General features: G+C 38.7%; 1 protein-coding gene across 3 annotated transcripts in view; it reads right to left on the reverse strand.

Annotated features, from left to right (window-relative positions):
• The window catches only part of LOC116060938 (PH and SEC7 domain-containing protein 1-like), an 89515-nt gene that overhangs the window by 39805 nt on the left and 37046 nt on the right, over window positions 1-12664 (reverse strand). For all 3 annotated transcript variants that reach the window (XM_035997259.1, XM_031314695.2, XM_035997260.1), the window contains 5 exons: window positions 9438-9632; window positions 7280-7360; window positions 5613-5725; window positions 3663-3721; window positions 2184-2273 (listed from right to left, as the gene is read on the reverse strand). In XM_035997259.1, the coding sequence (XP_035853152.1) occupies window positions 2184-2273; window positions 3663-3721; window positions 5613-5725; window positions 7280-7360; window positions 9438-9632 (538 nt within the window). The remainder of the gene's footprint in view (window positions 1-2183; window positions 2274-3662; window positions 3722-5612; window positions 5726-7279; window positions 7361-9437; window positions 9633-12664) is intronic.

The raw sequence follows: 12664 nt of genomic DNA on the forward strand, positions 1-12664 counted from the left end.
TGTGACTCGGTTTCGCCCGTCGTCTTTCACTTTCCTTTTTAGCTTTTAGTTGATCTTCTTCTTAATTTCCTTCTTTCCTGTGATGGCCCTGCCCCAGTATCAGCCATAACTACAACAGATAACTTCCAAAATAAAATTAAAATACAATTAGGCCTATATAAAGAATCTCCTGCTACCCTTTACTTGGCTGGATACAATAACACAGACTTTTGCGGTGTTACGCTGAAATCTGTGACCCTTCAGAATGTGTGACTGTAGCGCCGTCTACATGTCGTAAATCATTTAGTGACTTCTCAGGAAAAATCGGACCCAGGCAACGGCATTAATAAAAACTATATAAAAATAGAGTTCTTTTCACTGTTAGTCTCGTTTGCCGTTACAGGTCATTTATGATCATCAGATGAAAAATTACACAGTTTCAGAAACATTTAAAAGTTACATATTGTAACTTTAATATATCACTTGGCAACCTTAAACTACTTTTTTTGGGAAGTTATGACACAGCTCCTGATGCTGAAGCGACTTCCTGTTTACAAAGCTGAAAGATTCTATTGTAATTGGATATACAGATGTTTTCCAGCAACCAATTTACACATTACTTACATCTTTCTATCTACAGTGGGTGGGTTCTTATTTTTGCTTATCACAATTTATGTACAAAAATCTTTTTTGTATTTCCCGGGGAAAAGTTTTTCCTTCAAAGAGGGTATTTGTACTAAAATACAGTACATTTTGAATTTGTTTACTTTATTTGACTAACTCAGACTGCTAAAGCCTCACACTGATATTCTTCATGACCAGTATGGACAGAAAAAAATATAAATAACTCTTTAAAGCTATAGTGCGTAGTTTCTGTCAAGTAATGACAACAAAACTGTCGGTGCATCCACATGATACAAGCCTTCCGTGATCGCGCACGAAACTAAGAACATAGAAAAGAAATAATGCTCAAATGTAGCCATGTACAGTATATTAGCTGGTGCGACACAATCCAGGAGAGAAGAAAGAAAAGCAGAGGACAGAGAGCGTTAGGAGAGATGACCGGTCAGGAGTGGGGAGGCAGAACTGGGTGGAGGTGAAAGAGTGCAGATAAAGGTGGCAGTGAGACACAGCCTGAGGATGGAGATTAAACTGCACGGCAGCTCAACAGAGCCAAGATAAGAAGCAAGTGAGAGCGGTCCGGCAGAACATTTAGAGACTCAGAGAACAAGGGAATGAGAACAAGAGTGTAGCTCAAGGGTAAAAAAGAGTCTCATTGAGAGAGAAAGAGACTTAAAGAGCTTGTGGAAAGTGGAAGGCATGATTAAAATGACTGTTCCTGGATCTAGCATTAATAAAACAGCTAATGCACGTCTGTGGGACTGTTTCTTTCACTCTCTGCCTCGCTTAGCTCCCGGTCGCATGGATACTATCTGCCCTTAATAACTGCTTTTCATTTCGGAATTCATTTCAGCAGAATGATGTGGCCTCTCTCTCTCTCTCTCTCTCTCTCTCTCTCTCTCTCCCTCTCTCTCATGAATTATAAATACCCCAACACAACTTGTTGACTTGCACTCTGGGGCCCTGTGGCATGTTGACGGACCACTCTGCAGACAAAACTAATCAACGACATCATAATTAGGCGCACCAATGGACAGACAGCCTGCACTGATTGGGTTATTTCGCCACATTATGTGGCCCCAAGCCTCTGTCTGAACCCTGTCTGATGGGTTACAATCTATTGCAACCAAACTCAGCTGGGTTAAGCTAATATCCTAATCTAATGCTGCTGAACTCGCGCACAGATACCCGAGGGCAGGCTACGTCTCCTCGTCTCCAGATCACATAACAATTAGTCTTTCAGCCTGTGCCGTAGCTGGAGTGTACCAGGAAGTTGCAGGCCCCGGCAGGCTTCTGATTGGAGGCCTCTGGAGATGAGAGCAATGCCAGCTGGCAGTGAGTGCAGGCCAGACAGCCAGGCTCAGTCGCACATATCTGAGGGACAATACAATGCTGGCACACACAGTCTGCTCGCTCTCATTTGAGATGTGTGTCTGTGCATGACAGCATGTGTGTGTGTGTGTGTGTGTGTGTGTGTGTGTGTGTGTGTATGTGTGTGTGTGTGTGTTTGTGTGTGTGTGTGTGTGTGTGTGTGTGTGTGTGTGTGTGCGCGTGTGTGTGTGCTATTTTAGACTTGAGCTTACTTTAAGCAGATCCTTGTGAAAATCTTGGCCGTCGTTCAGTCCTTCCAGGTTGCCAATGAACTGCGTACACGACATCCTCTTACCGATGTTCTGAACAAAGAGAAACTCACTTATATTTCATACTTACAGTGAACACAGAGGTGTAAGAAGTATTCCGATATTTTGCTTAAGTAAAAGCAATAATAGAGTGTAGAAATACTCAAGTAAAAGTCCTGCATTCAAGTATCAAAATAACGAAAGGAAAGTTTGTTTAACACTTACTGCCGCCCTTACCCTTGATTGGGTTTATTTCATTTAACTCAGTAAATTTGTATTCAATGTTTAATTAATGTAAAAGCATGCACCTCTTTCTAATTAAAGTTCCTTTTTATTACTGTTTAACTTATTTAATTATTTATTTTACATTCTATTTTTTATCTTTATTAATACATACTGTGTGTATATGTTTATACTTATATTGTTTATATTCTTTTTATCCTTCTTATATTTAGAGAATGTGTGACATGCACCAACAACACCATGACAAATTCCTTGTATGTGTAAAAAACGTACTTGGCAATAAAGCCCTTTCTGATTCTGATTCTTTATGTTTTGCTTCATTTGTTAAATGAAAAACGTGTGTGTAGAAAAGTATTTTTCTCAAAGAAAGGTAAAGAATAAATAACTGGTTTGAGATCAGATCTGAAAATCGTATCACTAGTACTGACCAGTTTAAACTGATACCTAATCCAATTAGTCCATTAATCAATTACAATTGCAACAATTTTGATAATCAAGGAATAATTTAAGACATTTGTAAACAAAAATACTTAACATTTGCATGTTCAAGCTTCTCAAATGTCAGGATTGGCTGCTTTTCACAGTTTTTGTATCATTTTAAAACATCATACTGTTGGACTTAAAGACACCATACTGAGTTCAGGGATATTATGATGTGAATTTTACATAATTTTCAGTCATTTAAGAAATTATTACTGGATTAATCAAAACATTTAAAAAGTTACGGCCTGTATAGTCATGATGAGAATGGTAGTGAATGATCACAGTCACAACAAAGATCTAATTTACAGTATAACTTACAGTATACATATACATATCTGTTGAAACTTCCAAAGGAGCTGATCCTCTATCCAGTCACCTCTACAGCCATTTTAATTAATCATTCATCCGCAGAGCTGCACTTTCACTGAGAAGAGTGGCCCAGATTTGCAAAGGGAGGCTCTGACCATAAAAGTAGCACATTAAAGATGGTGAAAGACGCTCAGCAGGCAGACCTGCAGATCAGCTGATGATCAGGCTTATAGTCCCCAAACTCTAAAGTTAATCAAAAGGGCATTTGCGTAAAATGCAGCTTTTAAAACATCATCTTGTTTTTGTTTATCCTCTGCCTGACTGCAACACCTGCAGTAATGTTACCTGCACACTTACAGTACAATAGGTTCTGTTTTACGCATGGATTACTAGTTATTTATTACTCACCTGACCATGTAGATCGGTGTTCAGCAGCATAAGGGCACAGGTGAGAGTGTGAACTGCATCTAAAGGATGAACACAGTGAGTTAGCTTAGAGTGTATCAATGTTACCAGGGTCTTATGTTCCCCAGCTTGATTCCTCATAATATGACACAATAAGGAGACCTTTAAAGTGCCCATATTATGAAAAAATTACTTTTTCTGGGATTTGGGGTGTTATTTTGTGTCTCTGGTGCTTCAACACGCATACAAACTTGGAAAAAGTGAGATACGGGTTTCTGAATGTATCTTTCCTTCAGTCTCCGGGTGAGCTGTTCCAAATCGGCAGGGCTTTTTACGTCACTAGCCGAAACGAGGTGGCTAACCGAAGCATGCTAGCTTGTTCTGAATGGCAAAACACTGCTACAACACACACTAGTTCACCATAATCTACAAAATAACTACTTACATGTCCCTGTTCTGCAGGTATTCCACGCAAAGTTGGAAGTGTGCCCTCGTTTAGAAGAAGTCTCCCGGCTAATCCTGCCTTGTACTACTGAAGTTATAGAAACAAACAGTTAGCTAGATGATGTGATCTTACCTAGCTACTGCGCATGTGCGACTGCCAACAAAGATCTTACAGAAGTTGAGAGGTCTCACTCTGTAGCTAAAACAGAGACCTGAACACAGGGTGAAAAGAGGAGCTGCAGCAATGTGCAGTACAACAAAAATATGGTGTTTTTTTTTAATTAAACCATGTAAACCTATTCTGATACAATCTCAAATTACAATTATGAACCTGAAAATTAGCATAATATGGCCACTTTAAGGTTTTTTTCCCAAGGTCCAATGTTTAATGTATGTTTCCCTGGGTCACTCATGTTGAAATCAGCCACAGTTAGCCTGCTGATGCTATACTCTTAAACGTCTCAGGTTCGATTCCAGCCTTGGGACCTTTGCTGCATGTCTACTTCTCTCTCTCCCCCCATACAACAAAAAATACAGATATTGAAATACAATGTGTGTCAACAAACTGTTACCCTCCACTAGTATTATGGCATTAAGTAAGCAGTGTTCAGTTTTTATGCACCATGTATCTGAAACAAACTGCAGCTTAGTTAAAGTTATCAGTTATCAAGGCTGAAGAGTGAAGACTTTTCTTTTTGATGCTGCCTCCTGTCAGTACCCGATGTGAGTCGAGTCCTGATGTGAGTTGCGCATGCTCAGATTTAAACGGTTTACGGCATAACGCCCAGGCATCCGGATCCGGCAAACGCTATCTATGATTGTTTGATTGCTAACGTTAGCTCAAAACGCCATTCAAGTGACAGCCTTCGTTGTGTTTGATTGCTAACTTGTAGCCAGCAGTAAACGAACTTTGTTATGTAGGTCCATTTTTATTGTATTGACATTACAGTTGTTACATTGTATTGTTAGCAGGTTCTTGTAGACTACTTCAGCCTCTAGCAAGGATCACAAACAAACATAGTAGCAGTTTTCTCACAAAGAATAACCTGGCAAACGTTATATCTGTATAACTTGAACAAGCCTCACAAGTTGTACTTTGCGAACCTCCAACACCTGTTGCAAAGTGACGCATGTGCAACTCACATCTGCACTCGACTCACATCGGGTAGTGACAAATCAAGTATGAGTCATGTTTTTTTAAATATGTTTTTTTTATTAAATAAACGTATTCATTTAGAATGGGAAGGCTTGTTTCGTCATGCATTCATCTCTTTCTAAAAGCGAAGATTTCTGTTAGTTAACTAGCTAGCTAACGTTAGCGATATTAGCCGTTGACAGTTTCAAGGATGGCAAAAAAAAAAAAAAAAAGTTTCAAGGGTGCCCCACATTGGGTCGCCTTGAAACTGCAAACCAATGCACTTTTAACTGTTTTTGTTCTCCACTAACTTGTGAAATATATTTTTCCATTGCTGGTCCTTTGAAACACTCCTCTATAGCACCACTACTCACCCTCTGATGGTATGGTTTTTGGGTTGCACTCTAAGTAACGCTTAGAAAAGTGTGACAGCACCCTCTCCCTCTCCTGAGTCTCCCCCATCAGGGCAAACTGCCTCAGGAAAGTCCTGCAGACACAAACACAATGACAGAAAATCTTATCCATCCAAATACTTACCCATTACAGATTAAAAATAATATAACAAGCATTGTAGTCCACTGGAAAAATGTCCCAAAACATAACTATTGAAATGACCACAGAATATAAAGATGTATTTCATTTTAAACAATATGCAGTGTTACATTACTGTGTATGAGCTCCATTTTCTCATTAACATGTTTTTGTTTTTTGTAATTACATAACTCTCAAATATTATTTGAATGTAATCAAATGTAATTAGTTGCCAGACTTGGAAAGCATCTCAGTACATTTATTCAAGTGTATTACTTACTTAAGTGAAAAAAGGTAGCACAGCTCAAGTTCCAAAATTAAGGAGGACAAAATACTTGAAACGCGTCAGACTGCATTGATTGTGATGTGAGCATAATAAATTAAGTGAAATGAGAGTATTTTGTCCTCCTTAACTTGGGAACATGAGATGTGCTACCTTTGTTCACTTTTTGAACATGTCTCCATTGTTGAAGCGCAGCCTACTTTTTAAACTCATTACTTAATTGAGTGTTTCCTTTTAATGCTACTAACTTCTACTATGAGGGAATTTTTTTTTTTAATTGTTTTACTACATTATAATTATCTATATTTATCTACTTGCTACTTACAACTTATAAAATATGATGTATTCTTACAGAACCACTTAACAAGGTATAAAGAGTTATAATAAGCTCCACCTCTACCTGTTGCAACATTAACATGCAGCTTGAATGTTAATGCATTGATAATAATAATAATAGCAATAATGGTATAATATATTTAATGTTGTAGTATAATTATGTGACAGGAGTCTGCATAATCAGTTATTTTACTTTTGATACTTGAAGTACATTTTCCTGATATATATCTATGTCTGCACCTTTTCAATAATGAATGCAGGACTTAGTCTTTACATAGGAGTATTACTGCTTTGCTGCTTTAATTTAAGTAATGGATCTCAGTACTTCTACCCTTACAGTTAGTTACCAACTGTTTATTTTCTGAGGAAAAAGCAGATCTAAAACACATGATAGTGGATGTTGCTCAACCAATTGCTACGGTTATACCCCACTCAAATGTGTTAAACTATAAGTGAGAAGGTGAGTAGAAAGTATGTAGGATACATGCTTAGTATAACTAATATCTGAGTAAATATAATAAAAGTGAAACAAAAGGAATACAGTATGAACCTCTGTTAAACAATAATACTTACTGTACAAACTGTCATTTCACTCTAACTGCAACACCAACGCTGCCCTCTAGAGAGCAGTGTTTAACAGTGGAGAGTTTCTACTGTCCTAACTAAGATTAGAATATTTGCAGATTTTAATCCAAATTGAGGCCAAATCAAAGCAAAAATAAAAATACAACAACTTCCAGACAATGGATTGGTTATGTGCCTGACATATATTTAACATTTTGCACTTATTTTATGTGAAAAACAAACTGGCAGGAATATTTTATTTCACATAAGAAATATATTGAATATGTTTTGTTTTTAAAATTGCAGTTATGTACTCTGTGTTCTCACCGCAATGCCTGGTCAAGAGCGAGGCCTGTGAAGGTAAAGAAACTCAGATACTCTTCTGCTACCATACGGCTGAAGTCATTACTGTAGACACACAGACGAGATATAGAATGACATATAAGGAAGAATATAACAACAGAAAAATAACAAAAAGCTGAGAAAGTGAACATAAAAGCACAAAATGTCAATCAATCGTTCAAATGCTAGCTTTCTCAGCTCAGAGGAAGGAATCAGTTTGGGCTGTCAGGCTGTCAGTCAGTCAGCTGGAGATGCAGACCGGAGGCCAGAAAACAAAAACACAACAGAAAAAGGAAGGATATTCCCAGGGTGCATCTGTCAAAAAGTGAGGAAACCCTTTAATCCCAATTTTTTTCTCATCAGCACGAGCAAGCAGCTGACAGACTGAAGGCCTGATCGAGCAGCGCTGCAAGAATGCAGATGTAGAAAAAACATATCTTTGTTTTCTCAAAAACACTTTGTAGGCAGAATGTAAAGTGGAGTACAGTAAATGTACAAGGAACTGAATGTGCACCAGTAGAGTTCATTAACTAAACATAAGATGCAGTAGAAAGGAGATTTTTCCAAAAACAAATGACGCTGCAGTTTTAGAGTATACGTAACAAGTAGCAGCGGTACTATTGGTATAACTATTCATAATTACATAATCCATGATGTGGTAGTGGGTAGTAAAGGTACATGTATTAGTAGCAGAAGTTGTTGTTGTAGAAATATCATTAATAAACAATCATACAATTGCACACCAGTAGAAATAACTAGAACATTCCATCAGACATTTTATATTGTTAGCTCATTGTGTACACATTAGCATACTCAAATTGGTAATGTGTTTTGCTATCTGACCCAATAACAATGATAACAATGTTTGTTTATATTAACTTCCATGTAGAAAACTCCTGTACATACAGTTTGAGGGCGCTGAGCAAACAGGGACGAGGAACAACTGAATATACTTCTCTTTCACTAATGTACTAAAGAAGTCTGTCTGACCGGCGGTGAGATTTTGCCGTTCGTAACAATATCTTAGATTTGGTTTATCAAAGACGCTAGCAAAGCTACATAGTAGTCTACAGAAAATAAGCACAGCCGAGACGTCCGATAGGTCAGACCTCTGTGTTTCACTATATATATATATATATATATATATATCTTTAAATGTTACGGGTGAAAAGGACAACAGAAATAAACAAGTTTACCGATTTTACATATCTCTGCAATTCAAATCACCGGCCATTTGTCTACCCGGAAGTGATTTTTGCGTTAGCACGAAATCACGCTGATTCGGAGTTAGGTGTGTAGCAGATAGATGCTACTGTTAGTGGTCGCTAAGGCGTTACAAGTGCGGTAGGTAGTTGGTCGCTAAGTTGTTGCTAGGGTGTTGTGAACGGTAGTGTGACGTGATGAAACTTTGCTTGAAGTATCACCAGGGGCTCTACAACTTAACGAAAGCGTTGAGAACATTGTTTGTGTACACAGAGTTTACTAAAAAGAAGGTTTTGAGCAACTCACGTTAGCAGTTGTTGTTTACACTATCCGCCATTTTCCCAGTCAAAAATAGGCGATCTCCGAATGCGAATGAACGGACTCCATAGGAGGAAATGTCATTCTTATATGAGGCTCCTTTTTCAACTACAAGGTCAATATTGTTTTTCACTAACGACAAAACAACAAATTATGCGTGCATTTATATGGAACTAAGCTTTTGGAGCTTTCCATCTTTACTCTCCTCCCTCGACTATTTTTGACTGGCTCGATAGACGGCAACCGGAAGAACAACAGCTACAGTGAGTCGCTCAAAACCTTTCTTTTTAGTAAACTCTGGGTACACAAACAATGTTGTCAATGCTTACGTTAAGATGTAGAGCCCCTGGTGATACTTGGAGCAAAGTCTCATGTTGTGTCGAGCCTTCTTAGTGTTTTAAAAATAGCTATTTTGAGGCTAGCATCAGAGTGCCCCTAGCACTCCCATTCAAAAGGCCATTTGACCAAAAAACGAAAATACGGTAAATCTTAAAAGTGGCGATTCTGTCCTAAATATGCTTTTAAACGAAAGTTTGACTCGGGTACATTCACAAAAAGACCCTAGGTTGCATTTTGGCGAGAGTTACGCTTTAAAGCCACAACACAGAAAACAGCAGCTCACTTCTTGCTGAGGTGGCGCGCCACATCGGACTTCCTGAAGCCGTCCAAGTTGAAGAGACGTTTGGCCAAGCGTCTGGCGGCTGCCACGTCAGCACGGTGGCTGCCGTTGGTGAGGGTTTCGCTGCTGTCCAGACCCAGTCGTTCACTGAGGTCCTGGTCCAGCTCCGAATCTGTCGCCAGGCGGGCCTTGTCCCTGCTGAGAGGGTGTGAGGGGCAGACATAGTGATTAGACACAAATAGACGGACAGAAAAAGGTTATGGAAAGGAAGGGAAAGATGGGAAATGAAGAACATTTGGGGAGAAATTACATTGATCTGTAAATAATTGAAAAGGAAAGACAGAAAGGGATTAAAGGAGGAACAAAGAATGATGGTGATAAAATAATAAAACTAATAACACAATGTATTTTAATAAGGTAATAATACTGTTCTGATCTGAGCAGCACTGATCATAAATCAGAGTTGGAAATGGATTTATGATCAGAGGCTTTAAGACAGGAAAATACACAAGGGCGAGATGAAAAGAGTAAAGCGTATCAAAAGAAAGTAGCTTACTATAAAAGAAAGATAAATATCTGTTTAATGAAACAGAATAAAAAAGCATGCATGGTTAATGGGGAGTGGATGGGAGAGGATGATGAAAGAGGATTTGATGGAGAAATAGAAGCTATAATAAATATGCAGTCGTAAACAAAGCCCATATTTGACTTTAATTTAGTATCAAGTATAACAGAATGTATGCAAATCATTTCATATTCAAACACATTTGGCATGATTATACACTTCACAAATCTATTTTTTTACCAGCTTCCTTGCTTCCTTGTTATCACTTCCTAATTAAACCCCCTCAACCAGTTCAGAAGTGCAAAACGTATTACATCTGAATTATCCTGTGATAATAGTTTAAGCATGTTATTTCACTCTGAGCTGAAAGGGAACTACATTTCTGGCTTTTGTTTGACAGAAACGAGGTCTCTGAGTTCAGTTACTTAGAATTCGACATGATGCTGACCTTCACTGACGCCGTCGAGAGCTTTGTGACCATTCCGGTCACGTTAGCCGGGCCGACATAAAGCAATGACAGTTCAATAGCTGAGAGTTGAATTTCCAAAAAGCAAGAAACACTTCCTGAACAAGCAGAGCTCTCATTTGGATTTCACAGCATGAGGAACAAGCCAAGAAAACCCACAGTCCCAGGGCTTTGCTTCCCATGCTTATACATCCTTACACTGTAAATGAGTCAGGTGAAATCACACCAGAGCAAACGGTAATTAATAACACAAGCCGACTGGATAAGAAAGCTATGAGGGTTCAATGGTCAACTTTGGATTTACAAAGTACACAGAAGAAGTCAGCCAGCAACTGAGAGGCTGTAGACTTACTGTAAGCACAGCAGAGCTTTGAGCTAAATGCTAAAATGTTGATGCTAAGCAGGTAGGCTATAATGTTACCATTTTCACTATCGTAGGTCAGTGTGTTAGCATGCTGCTAATTAGTATAAAGCAAAGTACTGCTAAGGCTGGAATGTCATTATTTTTGTCATAAACCAAAGCATTGGACAAATTAAAATTAGATGAAAAGTCAGATGATCACCAAAGTCAGTACATTTCATCCCGAGGGGAACATGAAGGTGTGTTCCAAAATTCATCCCAATCCATCCAATTTTTGTTGAAACATTTCACTCCAAAACCATAAATGTCAACCTGCTGGTGGCGCTAAATGAAAAGTCAGGAGGTCACCAAAGTTATTAGGATTCATCATCCCGGGACCATAAATATCTTAATCAAATTTTATGGCAAAACATAAAAAAAAAACCACAAATGTGAACCTCATGGTGGTGCTAGAGGAAAGGTCAGAGGATCACCAAAGTCATTAGGACTTATCATATGGTGATTATTCATTTGGTGCCAATGAATGAATGAATGAATGAACCATTTTACTGGATACATGTATACTTTGACCTGCTGGTGGTGCTAGAGGAAAGGTCAGGAGGTCATCAAAAAAGATCAGAATTCACCCTCTGGAGACCATGGCTGCTGTCGAATAGTCAAAGAATATGACGTCCTATGTCTTTTCCTGAACACTTTTCCTTTACTTTGATGGAAAATGCCATAAGGTCAAGGAAAGATGTGAAGGAGGATTCATAAGGACTTAGGAAAAGACAACCACAGTGCTCAGAGAACTGACTGCACTTACACTCAGCTCGGTAATTATGCGACGGCCAATGTTATTGACATGGGTCTGTCGTGGTAAAACTACAATGTTCTGAAGATGGACTACTAAAAGCATCTTAGGCTACATCTACACTACTGCGTTTTCCTTTTTAAGTGGCATTTGGAAACAAAAACAACCTCCATCCACACAAGAGTTTTAGCTTCAGTAGCAGGACTAATCTCCGTCCATATTAACACGCCTGACAACACACATCACATCACCATTCATACACACTGGGCATGTGCGTGCCGGTGTAAACAGGAAGCAGATTGTCTGACGTCTCTGCAGTTGTAAATCTTGAATGTATAAGTTGAAAATACAGAAAATATTTTGGAGAAAGAACAACGAGTAAGAGCAGGGATTTATTATCTTGGAGCGACGACGAGGTGGAACTGTTACTGAAAGGTCTATATACTTAGGCCGAGACGGATCAACACAAACACAAAAGCTACAACACAAACACAAACACAAAAGCTACAACATAAATACAAAAGCTACAACACAAACACAAACACAAACACAAAAGCTACAACACAAATGCAAAAGCTACAACACAAATACAAAAGCCAGAACACAAATACATAAGCGACAACACAAACACAAAAGCTACAACACAAACGCAAAAGCTACAACACAAATATATCAGCAACAACGGAAGTGAGCGTGTTGTTGACAAACGGAGCCGGCGGATAAGCAGGAGGAAAGTTCTTGTAAGTTTGTGAAGTAAGTGAAACATGGTTTCTTGCATTTGTGTTGTGGCTTTTGTATTTTTGTTGAACCGTCTCGGCCACCGTATCTGTAAGCCCGGTGTTGAGAAATTTCACAAAAATGCATAAACGTCAACATCATGGATATGGAACGTCAGAGGATCACCAAAGTCACTCGGCTCCTCTGGGAAACATGAATGTCTGTTGTCAAAATGTCATGGCAATCCATTAGATAGTTGTTGAGATATTTCAGTCTGGACCAAATTGGTGGAACAACCAACGCTGCTGTCCCTACAGCCATGCTGCTA

Source organism: Sander lucioperca, chromosome 22, assembly GCF_008315115.2.
Source record: "Sander lucioperca isolate FBNREF2018 chromosome 22, SLUC_FBN_1.2, whole genome shotgun sequence".
Classification (NCBI taxonomy): Eukaryota; Metazoa; Chordata; class Actinopteri; order Perciformes; family Percidae; genus Sander; species Sander lucioperca.